The sequence below is a fragment of the Sphaerodactylus townsendi genome, linkage group LG01 (genome assembly GCF_021028975.2).
Source record: "Sphaerodactylus townsendi isolate TG3544 linkage group LG01, MPM_Stown_v2.3, whole genome shotgun sequence".
Classification (NCBI taxonomy): Eukaryota; Metazoa; Chordata; class Lepidosauria; order Squamata; family Sphaerodactylidae; genus Sphaerodactylus; species Sphaerodactylus townsendi.
The window spans coordinates 117,191,242-117,209,833 of record NC_059425.1 but is presented as its reverse complement, the minus strand read 5'-3'; the positions used below and the strand labels follow the sequence as shown (position 1 = coordinate 117,209,833).

The following is an 18,592-nucleotide window of genomic DNA, read 5'->3' as shown; positions in this document are numbered from 1 at the left end:
AGCGCAAGAGTGCTTCCTGCACGCAGGCTTTGGGTTGGATTGGTTTGTTCCAACATGGAAAGAAAAGAAAAGCCTTTGGATGGAAACCGGGGTGGGGGGGCAGCAAGGAGTCAGCTGGGTGGTAGGACCCAATGGGTGCCACTGGGCAGAGCACAGGCAAGTGACTCAAAGAAAGGGAAGAAAAGCTGGAGGAACTGGGAGGGAGCAATCGAGCAGGCGGGGAGTCGCGAGCCCTGGGGCTGGCCAGCAACTGCACCCTCCAGCCACTGCGCCCTCTTGCAAAGCATGACTGTGCCTGGAAAGAGTGCAGGTGGTGGCAGGCTTGTGCAAAGCAAGCCTCCCTCCCTCCCTCCTTTACCCGGCTCTCCATTCATTGTCTGGGCAGGCAAGGAGTTCAATGAGCTGATCCCTGGCAGCTCGCTGGGAAGCCAGTGGTGCCTACTGCTTTTGAACACCCCCCCCCCCGGGTTTTGGTGAATTGTTTGGAGTGGCTTCTCATGCCCAGCTTTCTTACCCTGCCCCCCATCTCTTTAGGCAGCCCCCACCATCCAAAGGTGACCCCCTCCTCCTTCTCCGGCTCTCAGGCCTTGTGCAAGGCTTTGCAAACATGTCTCCCCCCATTTTAGTGCTCTGTGGGGTACGCTTTGCACTCCTAGGGGAGATTTGTAAGGGCGGGCTTGCAGCCTTTGCAATGAGGCTCCTCTGCTCCTGCCCCCTTTCCCCTCTGCTATATCTCTGGGTGTTTACCTCCCACCCTTTCCCTGTTTGCAACCATCAGCTGCTCTGGGGGAGGGGGCGGAAAACTCAGGTTTTGCCCCAGGTTCCATTTTTCCTAGATATGCTTCTGAGAATCAGCAGAAATGGATTTTTAGAATTTACAGACACATGAGCATTTCATCTCTAGAACAAACCTGCAGCTAACAATACTCATTCTCTTCTTAACCGCCCCCCAACACACTTCTTATTACAAATGTCAAGGTTAGGGAAAAAAGGACAATATGCCTGATAGTCATCTAGAAACTCACTCTGGCCCCTTCTGCACATGCAGAATAATGGACATTCAATCCACTTTCACAATTGTTTGCAAGTGGGTTTTGCTATTCTGCACAGTAAAATCCAGCTGCAAAGTGCATTGATAGTGCATTATTCTGCATGTGCGGAAGGGGCCTCTCATGCTTGTGAGGTTCCCGGAACAGTTGCCAACTGGATAACAATCAGAACAACAAAGAAACAAGAAACATTTTGGGTAGACCTCACTGACAGCGATGCTCAGCCATGATTTAACCCAGGGTGCATTAGTTGCTAGTCACTAATCTTATTAAAATGCTGACCTGCTAACTGGGATAATACAAGTCAACTTTAGACTACTTTACACATGGGGAAATTATTAAGAATATTAAATTAAGTTGAATGCATAGGTCAATTAAACCAAAAGAACTAGAGAATCACAGGTCAGTTAAACTGCTGCCATAATTAAGACAATCTTGTCATGCATACAGTTTAATTTTCCAAACCCTGGGACAGTACAAGTTTACCAGTTTACTAAAAAGTATATTTTTAAGACTCATTTGGAATTGTTAAAAAGCATTTTACATATTCCTTTGTATTTGACACAGCTTTAGCAGGGCTCTGTATGATTCAAAAATAGTACATTCACACATTTTTAAAACAGGTGGCATTGGTTTCACAGTAGAGAATTAAGGATATGTCTTCCATGCAAATCAATAGGACTTAAAAAGAGATTAATATTGGCAAGGATAACAGCCCATACAGGAAAGGATCCTCAAACGTTTAAGATTAATAGGGAGGTAGTCAAGGTGATCAAAAGCATATATAGCTAAATTTACTGGAATCTAGTTTTGTAAACAGCCTATATTCCACGTCTACCACTATGAAACACACATCTGAGAAAGCGGATACGGCAAAAGCAGAAAAGAAACTACCACCATCCACTCAAAACCTGTTCTATAGGAAAAAGGGAGATCAGAGTACATGAAAAAAGCCTTGTTCTGAGGAAAGATCCTCAAACATTGAACTCATCCCTTATAGACTTCTGCATAACATAATAAGATACGAACCAGTATATCACCCAACTTGTTTCCAGATATGGATTCACTTAGCAACTGGCCAGTTGTATCAATTAACTTCCCAAATAAATGTGATTTGTGAACTGTTAGCAACACTGAAGAATTACAAAAGATACAGATATCTAGCTGACCTTGAGGGCAATGTTGTTGTGCCATACAGTAAGGTCAAAAATGCAAAAATAAATAAATACTTTAATTAGTTTTTAGTACATTTTACCATACAATTACAGTTGTTCGGTGGAAAAGTTCTTATTACTTTACATGAGGGCACCTACAACTAACTTAAGTGGTTATGTGTTTATATTAAGTCACCATCTGACCAATGGTCATCTGTAGCTGCTTTCTGAGAAGGTTTTTGTTAGTGGGAAGGTAGAATTGGTTTCTTTACTTATTACTTACCAGCCATTTTGTCTTAGGTGGTGGAAAATAAAACCCAGATAGAGCCAAGAACAGAAGATGTGACATGTATACATACACCTAAGCCCATTTCCACTGAAACGGAACTAGCCTGGAACTACAATTAAGATTTCTATTCCAACTAGAAGAAAAGCAAAACAGCTAACCCGGAATGGATCTTGCTGTCAACAGAGGCCTAAATTTGTTACTCAATTTCCTGCTTATTTTCCTGGTCCTTGTTCTCATGTTCATCCTTGTAAAACTCATGTGAACGGTTTTTGTTTACTTGGATCCCACTATGGTAACTTGAGACTTCAAGCCATGTGAACCTATAAAGAGCCCCATAACACAACAACCTGCAGTTCAGGAAAGCATCAGATAAATAAGCAGACCAATTAAAAACACTGATTTGCTAGTGGGTATATTTTTTTAAAAAAATACCACAATGCAGTAAGTGGAGAACTCCAACCAGAGACTTAGAGGTTCAAAGTCCGTACTGGAGTGGCTACACGCTGAAGGCATGGATGAAGGTGAACTACAGAATTGTCACCAGCACAATATACCAACTGTTTATATTTAACAACAGGCAGTCGTGTAACACGATGATAGACTCTTCAAGCAAAAGAAAAAGAAAAACCCTGAAGAAAAAGTCTGCAATTCTAGAAATTGAAATACAGAGAAAAGGGTACCTTATTTAAAAAAAAGTAGCAAGCATGAAAATAATTACAGGAAAAGATTTGGCTTATTTGAAACAAGCAAGAGTTCTGTGACTTGTATGTGGGGATGGGAGAGAGGAATAAGAGGGAATTGGGGGGGGGTTGTGTAGTTTAATCCTATACGTATTTATTCAAAAGCAAGACTAAATTCATACATGCTACTTAAATCAGATTCTCTTGCTTTTGATGTGCACATGTAAAAAAACATTTAGATGTGCTTTTTATGAGCTTTCTGAATTTATTGATGACTACGCAGAAGACTGATTTACAATCGCTTTTTCAATCTTCCTGTGCCTTACAACGCAGATGCTAATTTAGTCTTAGTCTCACTGTGTTTGATAGAACTTACCCAAGGATGCACCGATTGGAGCCTTAAAATACTATATACTTGCCTTCTTTCAAAGTTTTCTCAACTGCAGCATATTAGCCACACATTATTAATGAAAGCATATCTAGTTTCTCAGTTGATTTTAATGTATTCAATGTTTGTTCAAAACTGCTGGAGCTTTAAGCCAACAAGCTCATAGCTACACTATTAACCTTTGGGCCAACACTAACAGCCCAATCCAGATGTGGGGGGGCGAATCCTCCTTAGGAGTTGGTGCTGCACCAATGCGTTTGCCCCCTCCACAAGGGGAACCCATGCTGGCAGAGTGGGCAAAAGCTCTGGTGGTGGGCCACCTCTCAGTTCCGCAGCGGCAAAAGATGGAAGTCTGGGCCTCTGTGGAGATGCGTTGGTATTCCAAATGGTTGCCGGCATGGGGGGGGGGGGGCAGGCCTGGTGTTTCTGGGGGTGAAGCTAACATTAGTTGGCTCCCAACCCAGGTTTGAGGCTACTTGCACCATGGCCTGGGTCCTGGACTTACACCAACCAAAAGTCCATTGAGCCTTATGGAGGACTTTCTGGTGGTGGGTTGTTGTTGTTGTTGTTGTTTGCTTTTTCCCCTCTCTCCGCACTGCCAGAAAGTGCTCTGGAGGCCACAGGATGGCACCAGAGTGGTGCTGTCCCCGGCTGCCTGGGCTTTGAACTGGGCTGCTATTCAATTTTTTTAAATCTCCAAAGCCCTTTCAAGTCAGGTTAAACTACTGTAAAAGAGACATGACAACTACAGACCACTCTTTCTAGGATTCTTTTATCTCTGCTATTGTTACCACTCCTCCTCTTAACTAACATATTGCTGTTTTGTCACCTTATTTATAGATTTATTAGCACTATAGTCCATTTTCGTAAAAAATAAAATGGGCTCTAGAAAGACGGAAGAGAGGGAAGGCCAGTGATCCCCACCCTTCCCTTCTCCCCTCCAGGAGTCCACTCCCACACCAGCTCCTGTCCCACCCCCAATCAGACTTGCCTGAGGCTGCTGCTCCTCAGGTGGGTTCTTCTTTTTGCTTGGGTTGGGGTAGGTCGGTGGGAGATTGGGCAGGCAGATGCCAGGGCTGGCGGGAGAGTTGTTGTTGGGGAAGGGGGAGTGTGGTGGGACAATGGGTAGGCTGCTGCTAGGGAGGGCAGATTGGCACCTTTGCCCCACCAGGATCAGTTTGGTCAAGGGTTTAGGAAAGGGTGGGGAGAAGCGGGAGGGCTTTTTGCAGACCTGGGTTGTTTGGGGCAGGAGAAGGGGAAGGGTGATCGTGGGGTTGGCAGGGAGTGCAGCTTGCTGGCTTATTCCCACCAGGCCAGCTTGTCTTTGGGGGGTGGGAGAGAGTGGGACAGGAAAGGGAGGTGGTACTGGGCCAGGCAGGGCAGCTGGCGGCAAGCCACTGCTGCCCTATCAGTCCAGCTTGTCCTTGGAGGCTCCTGGGTGGGGGGGGGGGTAGGCAGGGGGGAGGGGTTGAAGCATGAGTTGAGGACTCAGTTCCAACCAATGGGCACACAGAACTCGCTTCATGAGTTCACTGGTTGAAAATGAGTCATCAACTCATGTTCCAATCCTTAATTAAGGATGTTTCACACAAAACAAAGAGAATTTACAAGAGGAACTTTACATATGTCATTGAACATTTTTGTGACACATTTGTGCTTGCATATGCACCTTATCCAAACTATCACCTTCAAAAACAGGTTATCATTTGCATATCTAACCATGTAGTTGTTAAAGAAGTCAAACACCCTGCATTATGTTGGGACAAAAACCGTAGAACTTAATAATTATTTCACAAATTAGGAATCAGCAATAACCATAAACAACTTGTTGCAAGACTGCAATTCTGAGGACTGCAATCTTTCAGATGTGGTGGAACTATTTCCAACAATAAAATCATCTAACCCTGTACTAATAAAAACAAGACAAATTTTCCAGTTATGTGGACTGAGCTGCCATACACCCGTAAACATTGTAATTCTTTTTTCAACTTTTCTAGTACTTATATTGAAAATGCCATCTTCCTGATGATTCTTTTCATTTTTAGAATTGTCACCAGTGCCTGGTGTGAAATCCAGTTGTTACTGATGAAGGTGGACGCTGAAACATTTAACTAAATAATTTTAAATCTTTATACTTTGTCATTCACTTTTTTACACATACCCTAGAACATAATTCTAAACAATGTATTATTTTATGGGATTTCTGTGTAACCTACACAGACCATACTAATTTATTACATAATATTGGTGGTGTGATACTTAGTGTATTGGACTAGAATCCCCAAAAGTTTGAATCCCTACTCTACCATGGAAGCTGAATGGGTGACCTTGCGCCAGCCATACATTCTCAGCCTAACCTACCTCACAGGGCTGTTCTGGGGATAAAATGGAAAAGAGGGTGAGAGTGTAAGCTGGCTTGGGTGCCCAATGGTGGGGTAAGTAGGGTATAAATGAAGGAAGTAAGGAAAGAAGTAAATAAATAAATATTGTTGCAGTTTACTAAAGTTTGTAGAAAGATCCCACTTTTCATATATCCAATATATAAAGCAAATAAAATGCCTGATTTTGCCATAACTCATACATGAAAAAGATGGATCAATTTAAAAGTATGGTACAAAGTATCTTAATGTATAAAAAGTTAAGTTTTGCTAACAATGACAAAGATATTATGTGTGTAGGAGGGGAGGGGTGTCTTGTAACGCCAGGAATATTTGGGGAAAAAATTCTGCACAGCTCCAGATGAAAGTCACCCATCACTGAACTCAGCATCTGTGGAATAGCCTAACTTAAAAACCTAATTTTCATGATCTGATTAGCACCATACTGCCTCAGTTTCTCTAACTAAAATCATTTTATAAAGCTATAACAAAAATTTAATATGGGCATTGATTAAAGGCACATCCTCATTACAACAGTAAAGCCTCACCGTAGAGCCAAGACGCACCTGTGAGAGGCTATTTTGAAAGTATCATTTTTATAAACTAAGAAGTGTAATGTAACTCTATTATACTTGCAAAGAATATCTTGATAATTATATTTGGCCTCAGTTTAAATAAACAATAAAACATACTTAACAATAACTCCAATTCAATGTGACAGAACCCTTACTGTTTATAGTACGGGATGCAATAGTACTGGGATGGTATATCTATAATGACCTGTGGTGTTATTTTTTAATGGGATCCGTAAGATCCCCAAAACTATATTCATATGCTTCCTCCTTCATTCAACAATTCCTAGAGATACAAACTATAAAAATACAGAGTTGCTTCATGTTACTGTACTAATGTAAATTATTACAGTCATTTAGGCATCTCTTTTCCCTTGGATATACAGCCTCCTTTTCCACATTCACATAACACCTTATTTCAGCAATTATATAAATAATAATAATACCGGCCTACTTTACAGAGCTGTTGTCCAATTAGTGTGAAGCTCTCTGAAAGGTTAAATAAATTCATACCGGGGACATCCAGGTTTGCAGGAAATTACTTGAGCTAATGTTTATGTTGCCTGAAAGCAGGGACGTAGATATAGATTTTTATGGAGAGGTTCAGGGGTGGGGCCACACCGCCACCCGCCCCTAGGGTATGGCCACGCCTCCCCAAGCCCCGCCCCTGACCTAGCGCTTATAAAAGCAGATCTCCGAGGTCGGGGATGGCAGACTCCCCTGCCCTCCCCTCCCCTGCCCCTCCCCTCTGGGCAGAGGCATAGAGGGAAAATGGAACCTGGTGCAAAATCTGAGCCCCCGCCCCCCCGGGCTGCCGCTGTGATGCTGGAATCCACCCCCAAACAGAATAACTTCCAATGGTGTTTAAACTAGAGAGCCCACCTCCTTTTAAATCCACCGTGAAAGGGAGGAACTGGAGGCCCTAGGTAAACACCAGTGCAAGTGATGCTGTGTGGGGGTGGATTATCCCCCGCTCGGAAACAGCATCACTTCTCTTAATGTATAGAGGAAGAGCAGGTGCATTCTAATCTGGAGGAACCGGGTTTGATTCCCAGCTCTGCCGCCTGAGCTGTGGAGGCTTATCTGGAGAATTCAGATTAGCCTGTACACTCCCACACACGCCAGCTGGGTGACCTTGGGCTAGTCACAGCTTCTCGGAGCTCTCTCAGCCCCACCCACCTCACAGGGTGTTTGTTGTGAGGGAGCAAGGGCAAGAAGATTGTAAGCCCCTTTGAGTCTCCTACAGGAGAGAAAGGGGGGATATAAATCCAAACTTCTTCTAAACTGAGGACCTCAGATTCTCCCTTTAAATCCATGCCGAAGAGGGTGGATTTAAAAGGAGAATCTGGGGAAATTTTTTTGGGGGAGGTGCCTGCTGTCAGGGGTGCAATGGTTAAGCTAGAAGCACCAAACTTTCAGGGTATCAATAAGAGACTGACCTGATAGTACATCCCAGGTTCGGTTAATTTTGGTTCAGGGGGTCCAAACTTCACAAAACCTGGGTGGTATCAATAAGAGACTCTCCTGATAATACCTCCCAGGTTTGGTGAAGTTTGGTTCAGGGTGTCCAAAGTTATGGACCCTCAAAGGTGTAGCCCCCATCTTCTATTAGCTCCCATTGGAAACAATGGAGGATGGGGAATCCCCTTTGGGAGTCCATAACTTTGGACCCCCTGAACCAAACCTCACCAAACCCGGGTAGTATCATCAGAAGAGTCCCCCAAACAATCCCTGAAAGTTTGGTGCTGCTAGCCCAAACAATGCGCCCCCTGCAGGCCAAAAACTGGAAAAGCACTAAAATGTTTTAAAAACCCACAAACGGGTGGGCGGAGCTTCTGACATGAATGGGGGAGTTCAAACCCGAAAACCCCCCCTTACCTACGTCCATGCCTGAAAGATATCTAAGCCAAAATGTTCAAAGAACACAAATTTGGCTTAAAAGAGCTCTTATGACATAAAAATAAAATAGAAGCTTTGTTTCTGTGATATTGATAAAAACCATCATTACATAAACCGCTGACTCACATTTCTCCAACATAAACTATTTTATGAGCTATAATGATACCAATACATGGATTCTGGCACAAAAAGCACCATAAATGGCAATGCTTATTGATTAAAGTAATTTATTTAACATTTTTTGTTTTACGTAACTGTCCTCTTCACTCACAATGGAAGCACATCTTAGGTAAGCAAATGGGAGAAAGAGAAAATTAATGTGTAATCTCCATGAGTTTTAATTTTCACAAAATAATACAGAAAACATATTCTTAAAACAGCATCCCTTCTTCAAGGCAAGAATAGATATGACTCAAGTCTTTGAGCTAGTGAGGACAGACATAATACTTCACCAAATAACTTAATTAATTACCTTAAGTATGATAAAAAAAATACAAAGGTTCTGGCCAAAATCCAACCCAGCACCAGGTGTGGTTCAACCCAACCAACTTTAAGGAGACTTAAGGGAGCATGAGTGCAGTGGGCCGCATATGGCACTTATCACAAAGACGCTGATGTTTAAAGTTCATGTGCACCCCTAATCAAAGATCTCCACAAAGTTGGAAAAAAGGAGGAGATTGGAAAGAATTGGATGAAATCTATGAACACCACCTTTGAAACTGTAATAATAGCCTTTAAAATACAAGACAGCAGATACATGCAGTGCCACATATTATTGAGAAGACCTTTACTTTTATTTGATAGCATGCTGTTTGATGTTATCTGGCTCTCTGTCCACACGGTGGCAGCAAACACCAAATTTCTTTCCTTACCTGTACCGGATATTCGCTTCCAGCTCTAAGTTCTTCAAGCTGCTGTAACTGCCAAGAGGATAAACTGTATGACTCTTCAGAAGGCCTAGAATCTGGAGGGTTTGTATGAAATTGTTCTGTAAGCCACCTCTGAGTCCTCTCGGATGGCTGAATGGGAACCCTGCTCACAGCCTGTGGGCCCAAACTTATATAGCCTTGTCCAAAAACTTCACAGTTTGAAGTAGCAGGCTTGCTTTCTGGTAAGGCACTATAGGTCATGTCTAAGGCGTATTTCCTGTTTGAGGGATCAGGAACACCCAAGTCTTCTTTGCTGCAACTTTCAAATTTGTATTTGCAGTCCAAGGTGCAATTCCGTTTTTTCCCCATGTCTCTGTCCTCGATCTTGAGCAGTTCCATATTACTGTGCAAGCAGCCTGTCCCATTTGTTTGTAACTGCAGTGCCAAAGTTTTCTCTCTTCCCATTTTATCCATGCTGGTTCTGCACTCTGCTGAGTGAACACCTCCATCCTGGCTACAAGTAGCAGGCATGCTTAGCTTAGATAAAGATGACCATTTCCTTACAGGCCTTAAATCCTTCATGTCAAGAGAACTGTCCTGCATGCCCTGATGCCTGCTTCCGGCAGTCCTCAAAAGGCTCATACTCCACTTTGAACCATCAGAGTTGAAAGGTTCCCTGTTTTTGGAAAATGAAGAGCTGGCATTAGACGGCATCACATGGGCAGTAGGAATTGAGACCAGCGAACGGCTCGGCTTAAACGAGGAAGTACCGCTTGAGGTGGAATGATCTGGGGAGAAAGAGTGTCATCGTGTAAGTGGAGCACACCACAAGCAAAACATACCAATGTTATTGATCTCAAGAAATGATCGACAATATGGTGACACAACTAAGATGTTTTAAAACTTCCTATATTTAGGCATCCAGAGTTTTAAGACACTAACTAATTATGTGATACTGTTGGGGGAAAACTTATGCCAAGTGGTCTCCAGTATTTTCTTTTAACATACATCCCACACTAATTTATTCCTGCATGTTTCCATCCTATTAGGAGCATCAGGCATAGTGAACTGAGCTTATAGATAAACAGATAAAGAGGTACTGCTCCCAACATATATGAATACCCTGAACTGCTATATGTGTACTAATAGAATTGATTTCAATAATAATCACTCATTCAGAATGATATTGGAATTGTTACACTGTACTTTTTTGCAGATTATAGATGCTTGTGGCACTATAATGATAATGCTAAGATTTATCTTTCCTAATACCTAAAAACCCTACTTTAAAACATTGTTTCGATACAGTTTTGCTTTTCGTGACAAACAAATAACCACAGCATAGGGAAGGTAAAGCCTGGATGAATGGTTCAACCTAAATTTTAGTGCTTTTAGAGCATCAGTTGTGGGGAAAGAAAAACTGGTCACCACATCTATTTAGCTTCAGAAACAATGGGTTTGAATTTCACAACGTAAAACTACACTGCAAGTTAGGAAACAAAAATCATTTTAAAAGTAGTCTCAATAGCAGAAATTTCATATTATTCACATGAAAATGCCAGAACTAGTTTGCTGAGCTGAGAGACATTTCACAAATTGTTTTTAATGCTTAGAGTATTCTACTGCAGCACAAGGGACATCATATATAAGAGGCTATCTAAATTAGTTTGAATTTGTATGCATCTTTGAACAATATTTTCCAGTACAACTATCTACAACCTGAAATATTGGTAGACTTACAGAAAATCCAAGGTGCCAATTCTCCTAGACAGATGAGCAAGTTAAAATTAACAAAGGTGAGGCAGAGGTTATTGGGATCTGAGTGGCAGTTCTCTGATGCCCAGCAACTGCTACTGTGCATCAAAGCCTGCAGACAACCAAAAATAAGCAGCTAATCCTGGCATTAGAATCTTAGCCTCCGCTACGTCACAAGGCTCAGCCTTCTCACAAGCTGTTCACGTTGCTCCTACACAGGAGGGTTTTTAAAAAGTTTTTTTTCCATTTACTTGAATCATCGTCCTATGTGGGAGTTACAACTTTGGATCTAAATCAACCTAATAAATCACTCTATCCAAGGCTTTCTAATTTGGCACCCATACAAAACTTCAATTATGGATCTTTTTTTGATGATCATTTGTGTATCTATGTATGTGACAACTTATAACACCATCTTGTGCACTGTTTGAAACACTATGTATAATACTCGACACTTTCTTCCAGATTGCTTATTAGACGTCTCACCCAAACCATTGCATTGACTTACACTGTGCAAGTGAGAAAGGCAGACTATAAAGGAATATATTTTTCTAAAAAACCCAAGGACATGCCGTCTTTAATGAGTTCTTGTTCATGAGACACAAGGATATAGAAGATTTGCAATTAATTGCCAAACTGGCTTAAAGAGCAGAAGAATGAAACACCTATCAGTAGTACTGTGGAAAATAAAAGTTTCAAACGCAATGACTTCAATGGACTTAGAAGGAGGAAACTGCTGGAGAGTCCGCTGATACTGATTTCAACTATTCTCAGTTCTATCAGTTGAGCAGGGTGAAAGAGGGAAGGCCAATTTTCAAAAGATGGTTTTAATTTAATTAAAACAAACTGGCTGATCAGTTAACACTTTGAACCCTTATGTTTGTTTCCAGAATTACAAGAGAGATGGCAGATGTGTCTCCTACAGCTAGATCAACGTGGGGGTGGGGGTGGGGGGGAAAGACCTTTTGGAACATACCATGGGCATTGTTCAGAAGTTCAGTTACCAGTTCTGCCATCTTCTATTCAGACATAATTAAATTAATGCCCCATTTAGAAGAGTACGTAAACACACACTTGGCTGATTTCACTCTAAGCTGACACACATAACAACAGAGCAACAGTGGCTGTGTTCAAGAAGCTGTTTGCCAGCAACAAGACTAACAGCCTCTATGGATTTAATTCTATTTGACAGTTTATTGTGACCAGTAAATGCACGTTTGGCTGATTTCATTCTAAACTGAACAGCATGCATAACAAGAGAGGAAACCTCTTTTTCGAGTGCTTGGGAGTTGTAGAAAGAACAGTGAAGGATGAGATTATATACACACTCAGAACACAGTCTAACAAGTTAAGTATTTCAGAGGAATCCTCTATGTCTCCTCACCTTTTACATCCACCTCAGCAACAGGCAGAGGCTAGTCACAATCTGCTTCCGGGCTGTGCCATGTTTCCCAGGAGGAAAAACTACTTTCCCCTTACTCTCAGTAAGTGGTCCTGATGCCAGAGCTCAGAGTACACATACATGCATCTGCCCCAGCACTTCTACATTTCCTCAGCTGGGGTAACCCAGTGTAATCTCTGATGGCAGCACTAAAGGTAGATGTAGCTGGTGCAGTACTGAGAGATGGTTCCACTGTGCAGAAAGTACACAAGGTCACTAAGCTGTCACCTGGCAGAAATGGCTACCCACACAGCATAACCCTAACCCTAACCCTAACCCTATGTGCCTATGTAGGCAAGCATCCTCTTTCAACCAGTGGCCATCTAGATGCTCTCAGAAAGCTCACAAGCATGGCATTTTACAAACCCCACCATTTACTCTCCCACCTCCTCATCAAGTGGTTTGCAGAGATATCCTGTTTTTTATTATAAACATTCTATTTTCATTATTGTGGCTAAAATCTCTGATAGAACTATCCTCCATTAATTTGTCTAATTAATTTAAAGCCATCTAAGCTGGTGATAATTGGTATGTCTTTTAGCAACAAATTTCACGTTAATCATGGAGCCAAGCTGCAAGGTTCTATGGTAGCAGTTCTTATTCTACAACTCTCAGGAAATCACATTCACAACTGATATTAACCAGAAGAGCAAAATTTACTCCCATAATTGAGGTAAGTCCTGCGCCTAATGGAGGTTTTGCAGCTTCCCTGTTCCTCTGTCAGCAATTGTTCCAAAGTAGGAACCGCTGCTAATCATAGGCTGCTCCACGAAAGGTTCTTCCTTACCTTATCCACTTTTCAGAAACGTGGGGCAGCTGCCACACTGGGGATCAGTACTTAAAAGAGCCACAGGTGAAGATTACTGCTCTACAGCAACATACACAGGAAACTGAATCAGTTATGATATTATGACCAAAATTCCCTTCAAGCTCACTATTACAATTCAGTCTTTAAAAACAAGAGAAATTCCTAGTACTCAGCTACACAGTTTCATACGTATTACAAAGGTAAGTTTTTGAAATCTTGAATTTGACAAGCTTACTGATTCTGTCCCAACATTCATGATCCCTCACAGCTAAGCCACGTTTTCAAAGAGGGGCCTAGAATTACATCAGAATGCCTAGAACCACTATCGATCTCAACAGGTGACTGGAACTGTGAACTTATGAGGGCACAGAGTACGTTATCTGCTGTGCAGCCCTCATGAGCTGATGGCTGCATTACAAACCTAGCAACTAAACAAAACCATACATTTTAAAAAAGAGTATCTAAGCATAGTGCAAGAAAGCAACAGAGTGAGAGAGAAAGTGGTGGCAATAGAAGGATGGGAGATTAACAGCAGACAAAGAGATAATATTTCCCCTTCCCAAATTTCTCTGGGGTCTCCTTCTTGTATTACATATAATCAACTGGTTATGAAAACAAAGAAGATAAAATCCATTCACATTTTGCAAGACTTGATAAATAGCTAAAAACATGTTGCAATTCTTTTCTTGTAGGTTTAATCCTAAATTATGTAGTTGCATAATCAAGAAAATAGTTAAAAGACTTCAAAAAGAATGATAGTACGCTTAGAAAGTTGATGCTCAAAATGTAACGTGCTGGCACAATGGCATTAAAATGTTTTACTAGAATCTATGGCTCTTTCTACAGTCCCATAAGGAAACTGATCACAACATGCAACAAAGTTTTACTCATGATGGAATTAGAAAGCATTCTGATGAAAATTCTCCAACAAGCAATGCCAAGCTCTCGTCATCTCACTTGCATGCAACCCTCTGCATTCATTCAAAAATATTAACATACCATCTTTCTGTAAAGTTCAAGATGGTTCCTCGTTTTATAAAACTTTAAAAATACATTAAGCAACATCAAAACATTACTATATTTCATTCAAAAGGAAGATGGACTCTGACTGTATAATGCCCCCCACCAAGAGACATTTTGAATATAGAATCACAGAGTTGAAAAGGGCCACACAGGCAGTGGTGAGATTCAAATTTTTAACAACCGGCTCTGGTGGTGGGATTCAAATAATTTAACAACTGGTTACAAGCACCATTTTAACAACCAGTTCGGCCGAAATGGTGCGAACCTGCTGAATCCCACCATTGCAAACAGGCCATCTAGTCCAACCTCCTGCTCACTGCAGGATCAACCTAAAGCAGTGATTCCCAACCTGGGATACACACCAGAACATTTGGGGTCACACACAAAAAGGTATATAATGGAGGGAAGAGGTACATTAATGTTAACAGTGTAAGACTAAATACAAGTCAAAAGTTGTGATATGAATTGGCGAGGGGAGTTTCCTTTGTTCTTTGACTTCATGAAAAGCCGGTGTTCTCTAGCTTTGTTATTTTGGCAAGCATGCCTCTGCAGTGTGAATGCACCTCTTCACAGGCTCTCCCTCACCTTTGTTTTGTGAACATTTGAGTACAAACTGCCTTTGTGCAGTGTTCGGTAAGGTAGTTGTTCCGCATTTTCTCTACAAACTGCATTTTTAAGTTTACAGTGAATTTTTCAATTACATTTCTAATATGGGGGTACAGTTTAGGGAAATGGGCTTGCCAAATGGAACTTGAATGAAAAACCATTGGGAACTGCTGGCCTAAAGCATTCCTGAGAAGTGTTTGTCCAACCACTACTTGAAGACTGCCAGTGAGAAGGAGCTCATCACCTCCCTAGGTTCCACTGCTGAATTTCTCTTATTGTTAAAAAAAATCCTAATACTCAGCTGGTACCCTTCCGCTTATACGCAACTGAAACCGATTCTTCCAAGTCCTGTCCTTTTCTGCCAAAAGGAACTGCTCCCTCCGCCCTCCTCCTGTCTCCCCTCAAAACTCAAAGCAGCCTGAAAGACCATGTTTGCCAAATGCTGCATAATTTTCAATGCCACTCCTTTCTGCTGGCGAATGAGTTGGCACACTTTCTCTAGCATTCTCTGCATCAACCCTTTCACATCAACCCCCCGCCATCTCAGCATAGTACCACTCAGCTCATCGGCATTCCTGAACAGAAGGTAGCCTCCTTCTCTCTTTTTAAAGACATACAGAAAAGGTGAAAATGTATTCCTTTTGAATGAATGCACTAATATCATCATCATTCAGAATGCCTTCAGAAGGACAGATTACCAAAAAACAAGAAACATTATTTCAAATGATCAGCTAATAAGCCCAACCATATAGTCTAACATTATCATGTGAAAGTAAAGTGAAATTGTTAAAATGTACGCAGTTGTGAGTATTGTTCATTTCATTAAACAGAAACCTGTAGAAGTGGCAATAGAACAGAAGATAAGCCACTGAATAAGGGCACCTTTTAAATGAAGCTTTTTGGTTCCAGAAAGCAACAAAGCCTGGTTTACAGAAGGAAAAACACTCCCTACGTGTATCTGTATGAAAGTCACCCACCATCATCTCAAGGATAAATTCTCTGACATCCTGTTGCCCTGCCCTGTACAATATATTCATTAGCTACCATTTTCAACTTGCTGGCAAGCTGCCCCAGCTTCATTCAATTTTACTCAGCATCTTTCCTCTGCTTTCTAATTCTCCTAACTTAAGTGACTCTTAAAAAATTAAACTTATTGAGAAGACAATAAACTTGAGCTCAAAGTAAAAATGATCATATCTGACTGCTTTATTTTTAGCTGCTCTGAATGTTACCCATTGCCCCTCAGAATACTTGACGATGCTACATGCCTTTGAGAATATTCTCACACTGTATTGCTTCCCTGATATTGCTCTGGGATATGGAATGATATAGTATAGCCCAATCTCATCAGATCTCAGCAGCTTGAATTTTAAGCGCCTCATAGATATGCTTTCCATGTTCGTGGTGGCCTCTGGCGCCTTGCACATTTCATGACCGACTGTATGGCTCCTAACCATCAGTGCTTGCTTAGGCAGCACATATAATAATACTGGAAGAATAAAGAGAGGGGTAGCATGGCTACGGCACGAGGGTATCATGCAAATTCCTTAAGAATTTCACATTTAAGCTGCTGGTGATGTGGCATACATCCCTCCCTTCTGGTTCCACTTTGAGCATCCTGCAGGATATGTTTCCGGTGTGGTCATCTGCATCTGGAAATACCTCTTCCGGTGCCACTGGTGCCTTTAAGTGCCACAGCCAGTCGAGGGGCCAGGCAGTTAACGGGCAATTTGGCTGTTCCATGAGGATCATGCGATAATTCCAGGGGTTGGTATTGCTATGCCTGTCTGATTTATGTTTTTAAGGTCATTTTTACTCCAGGTATCACCAACTGTATTGCTGATGATTTATCTCACCGGCACCGCCAGGAGGACTGTTTCTGCTCCCTAGCCCTTGAGGCAACCGGCAGCCAGATGTATCTCCAATTAGCCGTGGAACCTGGGCAACATGTGACCATGGATGGAGTCCTCCAGTATTCAGTGGTGGGCGATTTCCTTGATATTGCTTTGGCAGGAGGCCTTCTTGTAGCATTAGGAATTCCTTAAGGTTTCCTACTTCAATACTTGACTACCAGGAGTGGGTGGATTTCATGCACGGGACTTTGCAAGTCCATCTAGGGCCCTTTCCTTTTCTGAAAATGCCAGGGATCCCTGATTCAATTGCTCTTTTTTGGCTCACAAGGTGGTAGTGAATTGGCGCAGGGCCTCCCTACAACCTCATGGTGGCCAGCGGCCTATAACCAGAGCGCTGTTACAGACAGTATTAGCCTTACCTGGGTGGTGGGCAGGCTACTTGGTGTTTTCTCGTGCGACTCCTACTTTGGCCTCCTTCCCCCTTTTTTTCCATTGTAATGAGTGGTAGCACCTTTTAAGACTCGGGAAGGACCCCAGGCCATTCAGTTTCACCATGTGGCATTGGCAACACAGCTCTGTTGATCCGGCTGGGCAGTTCCAAACTGACCAGCCTGGCAGGGGGACAACTTTTACCCAAAACTTACACCGCAGGGTCTTCATGCACAGTTGCTGAGACAGGGGCAGTCCTAGCTCCACGACCAGCAATTTAGGCATTCTTTTTCTGGGTCATCAGGGATGGGTCTCCCCTTGCTAGATGCCAGTTCATTCCGTGCTATGATTCTGAGTGGTGGCTTTGGGTTTACTCACCAGGGATTTTGGACAGTGTTCATGCTGCATAAGGGCTGCTGTGGCGGCAGCAGAAGACAGTCAACCCAGAGATAATTTGGACTGTCAGCCATTGGGGTCTTTAGTTTACAGAGCATATGTGCAACCTTAGTTTTCTCTAATTTATTCATTTAAGTCTCGTTGAGCCAGCCAACTGGTGTATAGATTGTTGGACACAGCAAGGTTCATGGGGCTGGTCGGTTTGCTGCTCGATCTGAATGGGGTGGAGCCTCAGTCGGGACTCCATCGTTACACTAGCTGGTTCAGACAACACAGCTGAAAATGGGACGCGCTGCCACCGTGGGTCTATGATGCAGTTTCCTGACGTGGTGCACTGCACGCCATAGTCTTACAGCTGGGGGATAGGCATCCTTGTTCAGAAGGACTTTGGCTGTCACCTTGGGTGGGCTGGAGCTTAGAGAGCTGCATCGGCGGCTGCCATTGGCCAGATTAGTTGGTTACGTCTGTCGCATAGGCGGACATGGCCAAAGGCTATCAGCCCTGATATGTGGAGGCTATTACAAGAGGGCAGTCTAGCTTGAACCTGATAGCTCTCTGAAGCTAAGCAGGGGAGGCCCTGGTTCTCAGTCAATAACCTCAAACTGGGCCAGGTATAAGATATGCAAGGACACAGACCAGGTGGTATGGGAGTCAGGCGGTGAGGTTATCCTGCAGGCTGAAACATCCCATTACCAGGCAGCATAATTTTGCCTTGACAGGGCATACCTGTCTGAGTCAGGTAGAGATGTGTGGGTACACACTATATGGCACGCACTACTGTAGTGGCTATGGACTTCAGAAGTAAGATATGCAAGGCCGCAATCCAAGGGGTACATGATATGGGCGATGAGGTTGCCGCAGACTGAGATATCCCATGTCCATGAGGCATATGTTGCCCAGACGGAGTTCACCTGCCCAAGTGGAGGATGAATATTTGGCTACACGCCATAAGGCACGATCTACTTCAGTGGCCGGGTAGCACGCAACGGGATGGTGGCTCTGG

At 42.7% G+C, this 18,592-nt stretch overlaps 1 protein-coding gene and 1 non-coding gene across 5 annotated transcripts in view; one reads left to right on the top strand and one right to left on the bottom strand.

Moving 5' to 3' along the window:
• Positions 1-18,592, bottom strand: part of CEP85L (centrosomal protein 85 like) — a 140,092-nt gene that overhangs the window by 68,278 nt on the left and 53,222 nt on the right. For all 4 annotated transcript variants that reach the window (XM_048492193.1, XM_048492201.1, XM_048492208.1 and 1 more), the window contains exon 3: positions 9,282-10,066. In XM_048492193.1, coding sequence (XP_048348150.1) covers positions 9,282-10,066 — 785 coding nt within the window. The remainder of the gene's footprint in view (positions 1-9,281; positions 10,067-18,592) is intronic.
• Positions 16,371-16,477, top strand: LOC125425641. Its single transcript, XR_007243405.1, has one exon. It is a non-coding gene; the product is annotated as a U6 spliceosomal RNA (small nuclear RNA).